Here is a 15,021-nt window from a genome sequence, read left to right on the forward strand (position 1 = left end):
CCCCCCCTACAGGGCCCAGTGCGCCCCCAACCCCCCTTCCTCTCCCCCCGCAAGGCCCCCCTACACGCGCTCTCCAACCTGCCTGCCCTCAGTTCCAACAATGCGCCCCCTCCCCTTTCCTCTCCTCTCCGTAATCCTAGTGCACCCCCGCCCCCCAGCCGCTCTCCTCTCCAGCTTGCAGCCCTAACCCCGCCGCACGGCCGCGGGGCCTGGAGGGGAGGGAAGGCTCGTGTGCTGGGGGGCGGTTAGCCAGTGCCCAGCGGAAGAGGGCGCAGGCACTGACCCAAGCCCTCAAGCATGTCCCAGGGATGTCGCGCCCTGGGTTTCGAGATCTCCGGAGGAGGGAGCGCGGGAAGACAACAGCGAGTGGGATGCAGCAGTGGCAGGCCCCTGACTCTAGTGGCAACAGTAGAATGGCCAAGGGGATTTCCTCGCACCAGGAAACTCACTGGTGCCAGAGGCTGAGCCCGTCTCATGGCCGCAAAGAGCGGACAGCTTTCCAAGCGCCGGGCTCTCCCTCGCAGGGCAAAAGGCGGCTCCACCAAACCTCGGCAGGGCTCTAGAGACAGAGGGGTTAATTAGATAACTAGGCGCTCCGGCTCACATAACACCTGAAGGGGATCTGCATTTGTCAGCACAGCCTGACGCAGACAACAACACGGGTTTCAAACTGGCTGGGCCACATTCACAGGCGAAGGGAGAAGGACCCTTCTCTTGTCATCCTCCCCGGTTCCTAACGCGCAGCACAGCCCCGATTGAACTCTTCTTCTCGGCCAGCGCCCGCGGACGCTGCCCCACCGCGCTGGGAACCTCGCAACTTCTGAGCTGCACTTGAACATCTCCCTCTGTCTAAGAAACGCAAAAGACACGTGTGCCGCTTTCCTCCCACAGTCTCTCTGCACAGCCTAAAGCTGATGGGAATTAAAGACCAGAAAGCATCCCCCCTCCCCTTGCAACCTACTTCAACTTTCTGAAGCAAATACATACCAAATGGGGCAATCCGGAGGTGATACATTCACATGTCACACCTATCGCATAAGCAGTGAAACCACAACTCCCAAGTTAAAAGCACGAACTTTTGTTTTGGCCAACCTAAGACAATTTGGCCTCGCTATCTATATTGCAATCTTTGCAAGCCACACACTGAAGGTAAATTACTGCCAAGCGGGCGCAAGGTGAATATTACCACGGGAGCGCAATGAATTTATATCAATCCTCAGCCTTATAAAAAAAAACCCACCCCAAACTACAACTTCATTTCTTTAGCTTTCACTTTAATAAAATAATGATTCGTTGGGAGAAGGGGGTATAAATCTTCATCTTGGAAGCAATTAAAGTGTTGATTTCCTTCATGCCCCTAAGCGATTCTTGTAATTTGCTCAAATAGCTTTATGTACCCAGCACTCCAGAGCTTTTAGAAACCCATTTTCTAGTTAGACTTGTTGGATTACAATTTTTATTCAACAGCAGCTATCCGAGTTTTCCTAATCTAGATCTGAATTTAACCGTTGCCTCATTTTAAACGTTAGAATAGTTAGGTCGGATGCAAGTCAGCCAGACAGAAGCAGCGCCCGTGTTTCCATCTTGTTTCCAATGTCTCATTACAAAAGCTGAGAGAGTCATGCTAACATTTAGAAATAGTTGAAAGCTTTTACATTCTCAGTATAATTAAAAAACACTGGCTTTCTTGCAAGTTCATGCCTTTAGTCAAACCATTCTTCTGTTCTACCGCTACATTAATAATAGTCCGATAATCTTTGCTTCTTTCTCGTACATAAAAAAAAATTGAGCTAATACCAAAGCTGAAGTATAGTGCATCTTTTTGTAAGTAATCCATAAAATAACTCCTGGTTGACAGTGTTCTTGATAATGGCAAAGCAGCTAAGAAAATTCCTGTCTGCTTGACTGCGCCTTGCTTTAACAAAAGGAAGCCTCCAGAGTCAGCCTCATTACACCTAGAATTGTATATAGGAACCAGATCATAGTTCTTAGTTGTTGGGTTTTTTCCCCCTGAGCCAAATACTACTTCTGGTAATAAACAACCAACCATTAAAATGTTAAAATTCACAACAAGTAGCTCAAAACGCCAAGGCTCATCCACGTTAATGTTTTAGAAGCTTGATTTGGCTTTGGTGACCTCTTGAAATTAACCCAAAAAAAAAATCACACTACAAGCCAGCGAAGGAAAACAGCTAACACAAGTCGTCACTATATGCACACATTGGGTGTAGAAGCCTCTATGGTTTGGTCTATCCCAGCTTTAACACAGACATCCTAAAAGCTACTAAACTGTATTTTTTTTTCTAAAGGAGACAGTTTGAAAAACTTGAAAGATCAATGAAAATAAATTAAAACCTTGGTCTGCTTTTATTTTTCTATTAAGTAAAATAAAATGGGCGCGCTTGCAGCAGGCAGGCTGTGCACAAAGCAATGTTCACTGAGGTCTAAAAGCGCTCGGCCAAGGAAAACTGACAAGACAGACTAATGAACCGTAGAGACAGGAGGAAAATAGCCAGTATTTGCTAGATTTCAAACACTCTCTGTCTGCCCTGGACCACCTATCTCGGATTTTATTATTATTTTTCTAAGTGGCTTCAGCTATTCCTTTCCAAGCATCCAGAAGCCTGCAATTCACGGCTAACGCTTCTATTATTATAAAGGGTAAATAAAATAAAGACAAAAATTAAAAGCGACAAGAAACAGGTCAAGTTTGCAGGCAATGCTTTTACAAGCTCATCTCGCCAGGTCGAATCCGGGAGCAAGCCTTAATGAAGTAATAATAGCCACATTATTCAAAAATTTTCATTTCGATGGAAATTTATCTAAAAGGGACTTAATCATATGCAAATAATAAAAGGAGGCGTAGTGACCCAGCAAGCGATCTGCATACAAATTTCAGCGTGTGCAACACTGGAGAGATCATCATACCTGATCTGTTAGATTTGCTGATCTTGTTATGTCTTCACTGTCTGATTTTGATCCGCCTTCTCTATCGTCTATCACCAAATCGATTGGCATTTTTCCTTTCAAACAGCTAATATACCGGTGGCAGAAATTGTCACATAATTCGTGTACCTACATTATGACAGAGGTAAAAAAAATGAAAATATAATCAGGAGTACATAAGTGAAATTGACAAGTGCAATCAACCAACCCTTCCCCCAGCCTTGTGACATCAAAAGTTCTAAATGGGGGGAACACACAGCAATTATCCCCCGGAGACCTCTGGACACATCCAGAATTAGGAATAACTTTCTTTTCTCGCAAAATAGAGATATCCCAGAAAATTGACAGTGACAAGATGATTCACAGGCTACAACATATTCAACACCCATGTTAAATTCATCTGCTCCCGGAGCTGTGGCCATGAGAGAGGTGACCTGCATGGGTGACATTTAAGGTAAACTATTTAATTTCAACCAGCTATTTCATCATAAAATCTTTCCAAATACTATGAAAAGAGAAAGGGATTTTTAAAAAAAACCAACTGGATGCACTATACTGAAATACATTATAGGCATCCATGACCTTAAACCCCAAATCACTGTAATATATTTGTTCTTGAGTTTCCAATATTAATGGGCATATTTTAACATCTTTCATGTAGAGTGAAAACAACCTGCCTGTGATGGTTAGATAAAATGGCTGGGGGTGCTAAAGAAACTTTTCGACCATTTAAAAACCTCTCGAAATGTTTATTTTTTGGAGAAAGGGGATTCTCTTGTAGGCCAGCTGTCAGTTACATATAAAAATCCACTGGAAACCTGAACGTGCGTTCAACTGAATGTTAGTTTGAATTACATTGCGTTCATATTGCTATTAATTATTATTACTAATAATAATACTCTTATTGCTGAGATTTCCAGAATAGGGAGGGAAACAGAATTAAGCCTGCATATTCTCTTTTAGCTTAGAGGTGTACAGCATTCACAGAATCAAGAAACTGACACAACTATTAACCCTGCTTTGTCTCTGCAAAATGTTACAGGACAATCTGTGCCCTGACTGTGACCGGCAGATGGCTCTTAAAAAAAAATCTCGACCAAACTAACTGAAACTAAACAAAGCACCCTCACCAAAAACAATCAATCTCCGAGGCGTGGCTGAAACAAACAAACAACATTCAGAATATCATCTGCAATATACAGAACTACAACTATTTAAACAAAGCCAGCAAGGTATTAACATGAACACAAGGCCGGGTCGTTTGTGAGCCAGGTTTTAGAGGCTGAAATTGTAATTAAACTGCGAAGAGAAATGGACGCTAAGATTGGTCTTGACACTAATTACCAGACAGAAAGACATTTATGCAAATTTACCAGAAGCTTGAACTTCAGCAATACTGAAACGTAGGAGGAAGGGGGAAAAAAAATTACCTTCTCTAATTCCAATAGATGAAACCTTAATACTTGTATGGCTTGAATCATCTGCAAAGACACAAACAACATGGGCATCTATCTCATTCCTGAGTTTCGGTACAGCCCCATAGCTGCCCCTGCTGCAGCCTGTAACTTCACTTTTTTTTTTAGTAGTGGTAGTAAATAAAAAAGTTGTTTTGATTTATGGCAATAACACTAAACCTTAATAGCAGTGGCTTTGTACGCTGTTTAACAAGAAGCGAGCTAGAGTTAACAAAAAACCCTATTGCAATGAAGTAGCTAAATTATACGGATCGTAAACATCTCCTTTAAAAAGTGCAATCTATTGCAACATCGTCTGACCCTCGCTTTGCAAACTAGCAGAAAATATTCCTAATGCAGAGGCAAAGTATTTGTTTATCCTTAAAAAAAAAACTTGACTTCATTTTAGGTCGGTTACTTAAACAATTCATCTCTATCCATAGCCACTGTTTACATTTCCCATAAAGCTATTTTAAAAGTGTGGGGGGATATGGGGAGACCTCAAGTACTCTGACACATTCGTAGATAAATCCATGCACCGCTTAGGCAGGCAAGTCTGCCATAAAGTCCCCAAACTCTCCTTTGGATGGGGCTTTAATGTACCTCGTGATGCGATTTTACTTAACATGGAATTCCCACACTGCATGACTTGTAATTAAAAAGATCCACGCGAGAAAATTCCCATTTAGAGCCCCAAATCCTTGTCAGAGCCTAGAACCACCTCTCCCCAGAGGACAGAGAAATAAAAGAGAGCGCTGTTAACTCTTACCAAGTTATCCAGTTCAGGATTAGAGGAAAATAGGGGTTTTTCTGCTCGGATCTAAATATAAGAAAGGGGAGGGAAAAAAAAGATTTGAAATATGGAAACAGAAAAACGCAGACGTTATTATTTCTTGCTTCATTACACTGTCGGGTCCATTATGTAACCTTTCCTTCAAAGCTCTGACCGTTAGATTTAGTACATCATATAAACACTTAAACAAATGAATCAAATGCACTGAAAATACCCACAGACCTTAGTATTAGTTACATCTATCTAGCTACGCTCCATCTTGCGTGAGCTGCACATCCCTACAATCAAAGTTTAAAAAATATATATTCTTTACTTATTTATTGAGACGGTACAATCGAGACTATATTGATTTATTTCTGGCAGTATGGAAGGGGAGGCTATGAATGTGGGGTTTTTTAAGGGAGACTTGTTTTCTTGTTATGTTAGAGGTCTTTTCCCCCCCAGTACGGTTTTGCTGACCTGTTTGGCGAACACTGCTATGTCTTCATTGAAAGACTCTGAGGAGCAAACATCGCCTCCCGCTACCCCGGGCTCCCGGGGAGTGCATGTAGCTAATTCACATTTCTCAAAAATCAGTGCTAAAAGAGGGAACAGGGGGTGTCTGAAAGAAAATACAATGGTAACAAACAAGACAATGGTTAGTCCCAGAATAAGTGGGGGAGAAACAGCCAAGGTGATCTTCTAGCAAGCCCACTACCACCACCCCAGCTGCACCCCCTCCCCCAGTCATAGCTCACCTACCCTTCAACCGAGAGACCTGAAGTCGAAGGCCCTGAGCCATGGACTGTATCTGATGATCGCTTCAGCATATCTGGCCAGAGAAATTGTTAACATTTGCTATGAATAAAACCAAAGCGGTTCCAGCAGCCATTTTGAATTAACTTTCCTTTCCTTTTTTTAAAAAAATTCTTATTATTTTGGTTTAGCTCCCCTTCAAGTTGAGGACTTTCTGGATTAAAAAAAAAAACCAGGCAAACCCCAGTTTTTTGGACTCGGGTGTGGAACGTGCAAATCCCCCTTGGCATCGGTCATGATAACGTTCAAAATGAGAGCTGTTAACTTCGAAGACCAGCCAAATGCCAGTGAGATGCCCCAATTCGGGTAGCACAAGCGATCCAGCGATCCATTTACATTCACTTCAGCTGGCAGAGCACGCTTTTATTTGGGTCATCATCCCCCCACCCCCCCGCAAGTAACTCAATAGAGGCGCTGCTCACCCCTCTTTTTGCTGTATAATATTGCACGATGGTACCGGCCTTAGAAACGTATAAGCCAAGTGCTTTGATTTTTGCTAGCTGGAGTAACTTTTAAGGAGAAGTTTAAAGTCATTTACTAGCTATAAAAGCTCAACTGAAAATGTCATATTTTATTTTATTTGGTTACAAAATGCGTTCAGTTTCCGTGTTTCATAACTATTCCAGAGAATCCGGAATGGAGTTTTAAACCAATCCTACAGATTTGTGATAATGAGATAAAGAAACTGGATGATGGGATGGTTTTGCTTCAAAGCTCGCTGTTCTCAGCAAGATGGGGAAACGGGATCTTAAAGTTCACTTCAACTTAATATGCGCGAACTGTTTTTAAAGATACCCGCGGAGCAATGTAACCCATCAGTTCCAAATGCAATGGCCTAGAAACTGTTTTATAAGTTACCGTATTGAGATGCCTCCAATGCTGCTACAAAACAGTGCACATCTCAAAGAAAAAAACCCGATTTTTTCTACTTAATACAGCATTATATATTAACAAAGCTAAAAAGTTTTATTCAGAATGGAACAGTTCAAGATATTCTTTCTAAACTCTTCCAAAAGATTTACCTCCCAAAGCAGGTTGTACCACGAAAATCTTTCCTTTTGATCAGAACACTAATGACTAATTTTCTTTAAGCTCACAGTTTAGATCTTTTTTATTTAAAAGTTGTGATCAAAACCACACAGTAGTCCAGGTTTATGCAACCAAGTATCTTTCCGTGTACACATACACACGCACACACACACGCACACACACACGGTAAGTTATAATATTTGAACTGAATACTACCTATGGATGACGTTTATCCGTTTCAAGCCCCCATGGAAAGTAAATCTTCTTCATTGGAGAATCATATGTCGAGCATAATGTGATGCAAAGAAAACTTTAAATCCACCCAAAAATGTGCATGCAATTATAATGGAAGCCCGAGTCACAAGAATTTACCTACAGTCTGAGGTTCAATGACTTTTACTTCTGCCTTCGTCAGCTAGGGAAATAAGGGAATAATCATATCTTAAATAAACCCGATGCCAGCTTTACCTACCCATAAATGGCATCTTTATCTCTCTTTAAAGCGTCATTGACAGAGGAGCCCATACTGGGAGGCATGGCGTTCGTGTGAGCAGTATGCGGGTATTGATGAGAATGCAGCGGAGGACCGTGATTCAGATGGTGAACAGGCTGCATGGATCTGGCGGCGTGAGGATCCCCATACATGGTGGTGGGGATCCCTACTCCATCCATCCCACCGTAATGGGGTAAATCGTCGTACTGCATGACAGACAAAGAAAAAAGGGTCAGAAGGCCAGTCGCAACCGGAGGTTAGAACGGGGAAAGCCGTTCCAGAGTCTTTCACTTGGTGAAGCTCCGGCACATGGATTGGGCACTGGTAAATCTATGAATTTAAAATAAACAGGACCAAAAAAAAAAAGAGGGGAGAGGGTGAGGATCTGTAAAAACACATTTCTCCCATAGGCCCTCAAAACGGATTAATTCTGGATCCTTGAAAAGCATCCGTGTGGAGGGAAGTAAGTAAAAGCAGCGTAGGGTGCTGTGGAGTGACGCTCAAAATAAACACGTTGCTGAAAAGTTGCCTGCTTCACTATGTCTCCACAGCAAAAGTTAAAATGAGGACACCTATTATTAACACGTGATTAATACCGGCTCCTGGTTTAAGGTATTTCTCTGTGTGTCTGTGTGTAAATTGTCCCAGGGTGAAGCATTTCCTAATGTTTAAATTATAAATTAAACTCTCTTTAACAAAATTGTAAAGCAGCAGTTTAGATGCAAGGCCAAAGCTGATACATTTTTCTAATTATTACAGCACAATTTGAAAATCTGGAATTCCCATGTGGAGGGAAAACGTGGGTTAAAGCAGTTAATTAGTTTTAAGATATCCTGTTTAAACCTTCCCACTGTTAAGAAGGGAAGTACACAAGTATCAATGATCTGATGTTATCCAAAGTTTAATAACAAAAGAGTCAATTTTTGGTTTACAGCTATTATGTACAAGCTACTTTAATGTCGATTTGCTGCAGATGTGTGCATGTGCTACTGAAAGTTTTGAATTTTAAGTATATTCTTTGTTAAACATTAAGAACCGAAAGTTAAAGTGATATTTAAGGATAAGGGAAAACTGCCACTTGTGACCTATTAAAAGCAAAAGTGTCAATAAGTTGTTTTAAAAAAACACGGAGAATTGCTTGAACTGAAAGAGTAAAGGCAAGTTTGTCAGTACAGCAACTTTCTTTTACAAACTGTACTTTGAGGGACAGTACACAAATTATTGCAAGCAAACTTAATGTTATGTCGTTTTTCTTTTAAAACCTCTATTCGTTACATTGTAATTGTCCCTCACAATATTTTCATCGCATTTCAATTTATCTGATAAGTCTAGAAAAATTACTATTGCATCCAAAATAGTAAAAATAAATATATGTGCATATTATTTCTGCCTACTTCAAATTTAAATATGCAACTATTTTTAAATGAAGGTCTGACTACAGCACAGCACATTTGTGATGGCAAAAAGTTATGTTTACTTAAAATTTAATAAGTTATCTTTGAAAAGTGAAGATGTATGTCATCAGTAACATATTAAAATGTTCAAAGACATGTTAGTTAAATATTTTAAACACTGGTGACTTTAAAACGACATTGTATTCTTAGCAGTATATCTGTAATACTGATAAATACATACTCTTGTATTTTCAGTTACATGGCGGTATGTCATTACTTTATAGAAAGTTTGCCTCTTCAGTGAGATGTATGTGATAGGAATTGACAGAATCAAGACATTGACAATATATATATATATATATATATAGGTTTGAAATAAAAAAGAGGTGGGGAAAAAACTTTTTTGCAGCGTCTCTGTCAGCCACGTTTCAATATTATTTCATATTTAAATTCAATTTTTTAATACGTACCCTTTGCGCCATCGGCCTGGCTTGCTCCCTTCCTACTTCAACTTCTAATATATCCTCTTTAAGGCCAGTGTGAAAAGAAACAAACGCAAACTCTTCCCCAAACCCCCCAAAATGCAAAAATCCCTTAGAGTCGCCAGCAATATGAGCAATCGAGGAAAATCTTCAGCTTACTGGATCTCAAAGCAACGATACAATAATTCAGCATTAAAAAAAAAGAGAGAGACTCGCGCTCCTTCTCTTTCTTTCTTTCTTTCTCTCTCTCACTCTCCCTCTTTCGTTTCCAAGACAGCAGCAGGGAGAAAGCAAATATCCTTTCCCCAAATCAGTTTTTTTTTTTTGGTTAAAAAAAAAAAGTGCCCCTCAAACCCAACTACCAAGTCTCATGGCTTTTTGCCACTCCAGCTGTCAATCAAAGGCGAGGTTGTCAAGGTGGTGAATGAATGATGATGATCCGCTGTGTGTACTTCCAGTGCTCTGGACACCTCAAATGTTAATATTCAAATGCACGGAGGTCTAAGCGCTGGCTTGTTCTTGAATCAGTCCTAATTCCTAACCAGATCTCGCTCGCGCGCTCCCTTTCCCCCTTTGCAGCGGGAGAGGCTAGAGGAAGAGGGTTAAAAATGTCTGAGTTTGTCTTAAAGGAGCCACGATCGATGCTGCCTGCTGCAAGTCCCCCGTGCGTGTGTAAAGTGTGTGTTGCACAGGCGGAGAGGTGGATTTGGACCAGAATGCTGGAACCCGGAAGTAGTGGTGGCCATAACAGGTCGCGTCTTACACAATGCACTGGGCTGCATCAACTCGGCTCCCAGCGCAGGGGTGGGTTGGGTGAGATGCAAGCGAAGAGGCTGTGCGAGCCGCAGAAGCGTTCAATTAACAACACACACACGCACACACACACAGGGTTACAGTTACTAAAATAGATTGTAATTCTGGTGTGTGGCTGGGCTATTAGCTACTTTAAGAGCTCCCTCTAAGTAGAGTTTATTGCTGCCGGCCAAATTATGGGCTACTGCAGGGCTGGGATTGTTGTTTTTTTTGTTTTGTTTTGCAGGGGGCAGGATTTGTTGCTGTCCCCTTTTCACACCGAATGGGGACATTCTTTGGGTAATTGTTTGCAGCCTTTGCGAAAGATCTGCGATGGCTCACATGAGTTATGCGAAGAAGAGAGGAGCAATGGTCACAGATACAACATCCATCCTTCTTCCCAGAGTCCTGCAAGCACTGCTAGTAGTCCAGCTTTTCTAAGTGTTAGAGCAAAACTAGATGACCCAGAGCATCTGCTTCTGGACACACTGGCTTGTTTTTATGGCGAGTGCTATTGCTGACGTGATTGGCAAGATCAAGGGCAGGAAGACAGAACACAGGAGTGGTGTCTGATACGTTTTCTCTCTCGCTCTGCTAATGTCATACGCAGCAGTCCACGCCACTCTGCCGGCTAGTCTCTGAGTTTAATGGCCATTTCCTTTGTCTAATAGCAATGGTTACTTCGTATTTACACCCTCGCTATACGGCAGCGCTCTAAAGGATCAACAATCCCCCCCACCCCCAACCGCAAGACTTTCATCCTTTTTTTGTATTCAGAACAAACGGTCTTTTTCCCAACTAACTCCCAGCAAGGAAAGTAAAATCTATCAGAGCGAAGTTGAGCTTTAGAACGAAAGGTCCAAAACCCACTTCGGATGAGCCGGGCTCATTTGCTAGAACTTATTCAGTGCCTGTGTAACTATGAGCAGATGTTCCACACAGACAGTAGTTGATTCAAAAATGCAACATCTTTCAGAGCAGAGATCCGTGAGAAGGGCTTTTTTCTCTCCCCCCACCCCCTAAGCTCCAAGTCCCTCAGAAAACTCCCCCTGCGATATGTTGCAAAATGAGCTCACCCAAATCTCAGTAGGCAGCAGTGGAGGAGCCGCAGTCCAATCAGGAGCTTGTCTTCGAAAGCCAGCCGTGCATTGGTGGAGGAGAAAATCAATTATCAAATAATCGATCAGCAGGGAGCTTCGATCTGCAGGGAGTGCCAAGAAATTCTCCCTCGGAACAGAGAGGCGAAATTCTCCAAAGCAGAAAGATTGCTCGCTTGTTCTGCTTAGCCATAGTACAAGCTGCTGCCTAGAGGCAGACGTAAACAGACCCTGCAAGGGGAATGAAAGACACCCGTCTCTCTATATGGGGGGGGGGGGCGGGGGAGAAAAGTATTTTTAAAAACTTTTAACTCTAAAAAAGTTAAGGCACGACATATTTATGTCGACACGATGTTACGGAGCTTGATATGTGAAATCAAATCAGCAGGCTGACAGATTATACTGACACAGCAAAGCATTCAGTGCCAGCGGTTACTGTTTACAATACACAAGTTTGTGAACCCGAGGCATCTTCAGTAGAGTTCCCCGCGTGCCGTGGTCCATACACGCCATGTAATGATCGTACCTTTGATTGTTTTGGATAAGGAAGATCACTTTTTCCTGTGGCATTGCAGCTGCAACTTTTGACGTGACAGCAAAACCTGAAATAGTAAGAACGATCACTGAGAAGTGGTCCCCTCATTAGTGTTTGCCATGAAATATTCTGATTTCTTCCAATTTCTCGATTTTTTAAACAAGAACTCTACGCTTATGATTTATTATTATGGAAATTTTATGTTTGCTTTTGGGATGCTCAGGCAGTAAGTCTTAAGCAGAGATAAATCACATACGATTTCTGCCAGGCCAAAGTCTGAAATGTAATGTTGGCAGACAGAATTCCCAGCATCAACATAATCTCTGCCTGCGACCTAAATCTTCTCTTCAAGAATATTTCAGGGGTCAAAACAGATTTAAACTCACTTTTTAGAAAACCCACCACTTTTCTGAAGCTGTAATTGCAGCGACGACGCAAATTAAAACAATATTTTTATAAGGATTGCCATTGAGAGAGCTCTAGTATTCCCTAAAGCGCCTCTTTTCTCTGCAGGAGAGTGCAGTTGTTTCACATTCTACCTGTGTGATTATTCAAATGATCCGCCGGCTAGGTGTTTCAAATCTGTCTCCGCAAGGAAAGATCTGTCGTCGATCAGATCAGTTCAGTGGGGTGGGGGAAAAGTGCCAAATCAAACAATAAAATATTCACACATAAGGCTCAACGATCCCTAAATGAGCTGCACGGGGCGGGTTATCCGAGTAAAATCCACAAAATAGAAATTACTGTGAAATGCACTGGGGTAAAGCTGCTTTTTAACAGTTTTGAGGGGCTCAAGGAGGAGACAGATCAGAACAATTTGCAGCGTGCAGATACTCTTTAGTCCATCTCTTGCCGCGACATTTCAAACCTCAAGAAAACCAGTTTCGATTTCCCCCCCTTTGCTGTGGGATAAACCTTCTGTGCCAGCGATGAATATAAAGACTTTTCAGGTAAGATATTTTAATACTCTACCCCTTCCTCTTCTCAGTTTTGGGAAGTATTTGTTGTGCTCTTAACAGACTTATGTCTGATTTCTATCTTTATTTAACTCAGAGACTGAAATCAGAAGCGAATCCCTGTTTTACAGATTTCTTCCCAAGGAAGATACAGTTTAAATTCCAGAAATGCAATCCCTCTTAAAAATAAAAAAAGCTTTCAATCTTAAACCTAGCGTCACTACCAGGCCTTTATGAGAATAATTCAGAACAATCGGGGCTAGAACACTTTTACAATGTAATTACAGTAGTACAAATTGTTTGCCCAAACCTCATTCTGGATAAGGATTTTACAATTAGCAAACAGTTATTACTGTTGGGGCTTGCTGCGAGAAATTGCACTGAGGACGTCTCGAGTTGCAATCTACTGGCCATAAAAAGACTAACCAGGCAGCAATTAATCATCTATTAAAAGGGGAAAGTAAACGGACAGTTCCACACTATCTCAGTAAACTACCAACGACATTTATGTGTTCTGGGACTACAGAGACGCACACATTCCCAACTACTGCCTTTTTAGGAAATGTAGCTATTTTTTGCCAAAATTAGGGCTCTGATTGCTCTTTATTACAGGAACCCACTCACACTTGCCATTGTCCTATGGAAAAGAAACTGGGGGCTTCCCTGGAATTTTACAGGGAAATGTGTAATTAGACAGAAAATAGGCAGAACTGCGGACTGGATGTCGATCTGATGCTCGCTTTTTCCTTGTAACTGTGTTTAACAGATTTAACATTTAAGATGACGTGTTTTGCTTTGGAGACTTCTGTGATGCTACACCGATAATCATTGCGCTTATTCTTCACCTCAGAAGTTTGCAATTTGAACTTATATAAGCGAAGGCCTTTCACATGAGTTAGAAGGAGAGGTCTCAAAGTTCAGATGATGATTCAGAGCAAAATGATGAAAAAAGTCCTCCATTAAGTGGAATTTGTATATATTTGCTTATCATATAATAAATAAGACTTTAAATCAGTCTGGATTTCCTAGCTTAAGGACATAATTAATCTTACCTAGTAACATTAAAATGTGTACTAGTTTTCTGATGGCTTTTTATAGTTTGATGGGAAGGGGCTCGCAGTTGGAAAAAATTAGCAACAATATGTACTCCTTCCCCACTAATATTTACATTTAAAATTTAAAATAAGGACAAAATCCCCGAAGAAAACAGATTTTAAATGCAGTAGAGAGATAATAAAGGAATGTGGCAGATAAGAGTTTCAAGTGATATGAGTAAAGATACCCAAAAGTCAAAGCCTAATGAATGGCTGTGAGAAAGGTGAAGATCTATTTAAAGATCTATTAAAGGGCAAAATCTGAAAAGGTGATAATAAAAGGAGGTTAACTGGAGGGGATTAAGTGAAGATGTGAATCAAGTGTCCACATGCAAGTAAAACGATGGGGCATGGAGCTAGAGGTTTGTTTACTGGATTCTGCTTCAGAAAACAAAGAACGCCTGGTCCAGTTCAGGAGTCAACCAGAGGTCAGCTTGTGCTATCCAACAGTCACAGACAAAATAGTTAAGTCACTGTATTCAGTAAACAGTCTGAATGAATAATGTTAGACATGCACTTTGCAAAGGAAAGAACTGATTTCATTAGACTTTTCTATTTCAAATCTTTAGAATAGCAGGGAACTTGAGGGGAGGAGTAAAATGAAGGAGAGGGACACTGCACTATTTAACATAATTACCAGTTCTGACATTTTCAGAAATTATAGAGGTCTTTTATTAATTAAATGGAGGGCTTAATAAAATATTCATAATAAAATTTACGGTTGACTTAAAACTTTCTAAACACTGCTATAAATTTTTAATAAATTAACTGAGAAATGAGTGACTAGCCTTGGCTTTTGTCACTTAAACTTCTGCATAAGTAGTGAATGCGCAGTGAAAGCAACCTGGGAACCTTTCAGAAACAAAAATGTGTAAAATTACAAAGGGTTTTAGATTTCAGAAAAGTCGCGCTTAGATCTAGATGTAAGCCTTCCTTATTTATAAAACTCGTATGCAGTTAGGGAGTCCAAAGGGCTTTAGGAATAAGTCTGAGCTGGTTTAGCCTCTGTTATACCGTAGTACTATTTTAACATTCACATTACAATGAAACATGATAGAAAGACTGAAGTGACAAAATTTGCATTCGTGAAAAGCAAAAAGATCCACTTCACAATATTATATTTGCCCAGGAGCAAACAATAGTTAATGTTAAGTAGCTACA

The 15,021-nt window shown here is 41.0% G+C and overlaps 1 protein-coding gene across 2 annotated transcripts in view; it reads right to left on the reverse strand.

The window, feature by feature from the left end:
• The window catches only part of MEIS1 (Meis homeobox 1), a 129,170-nt gene extending 118,974 nt beyond the window's left edge, over window positions 1–10,196 (reverse strand). Inside the window, exons 1-6 of one of the 2 annotated variants that reach the window (XM_032806538.2) lie at window positions 9,375–10,196; window positions 7,490–7,716; window positions 5,653–5,794; window positions 5,170–5,220; window positions 4,377–4,427; window positions 2,929–3,075 (exon numbers count right to left, since the gene is read on the reverse strand). In XM_032806538.2, the coding sequence (XP_032662429.1) occupies window positions 2,929–3,075; window positions 4,377–4,427; window positions 5,170–5,220; window positions 5,653–5,794; window positions 7,490–7,716; window positions 9,375–9,386 (630 nt within the window). In that variant the 5' untranslated portion in view covers window positions 9,387–10,196. The remainder of the gene's footprint in view (window positions 1–2,928; window positions 3,076–4,376; window positions 4,428–5,169; window positions 5,221–5,652; window positions 5,795–7,489; window positions 7,717–9,374) is intronic. The other variant, XM_032806537.2, reaches the window with a different exon arrangement.
• Between the last annotated feature and the right edge of the window lie 4,825 nt (window positions 10,197–15,021).

The sequence above is a fragment of the Chelonoidis abingdonii genome, chromosome 3, assembly GCF_003597395.2.
Source record: "Chelonoidis abingdonii isolate Lonesome George chromosome 3, CheloAbing_2.0, whole genome shotgun sequence".
NCBI lineage: Eukaryota > Metazoa > Chordata > Testudines > Testudinidae > Chelonoidis > Chelonoidis abingdonii.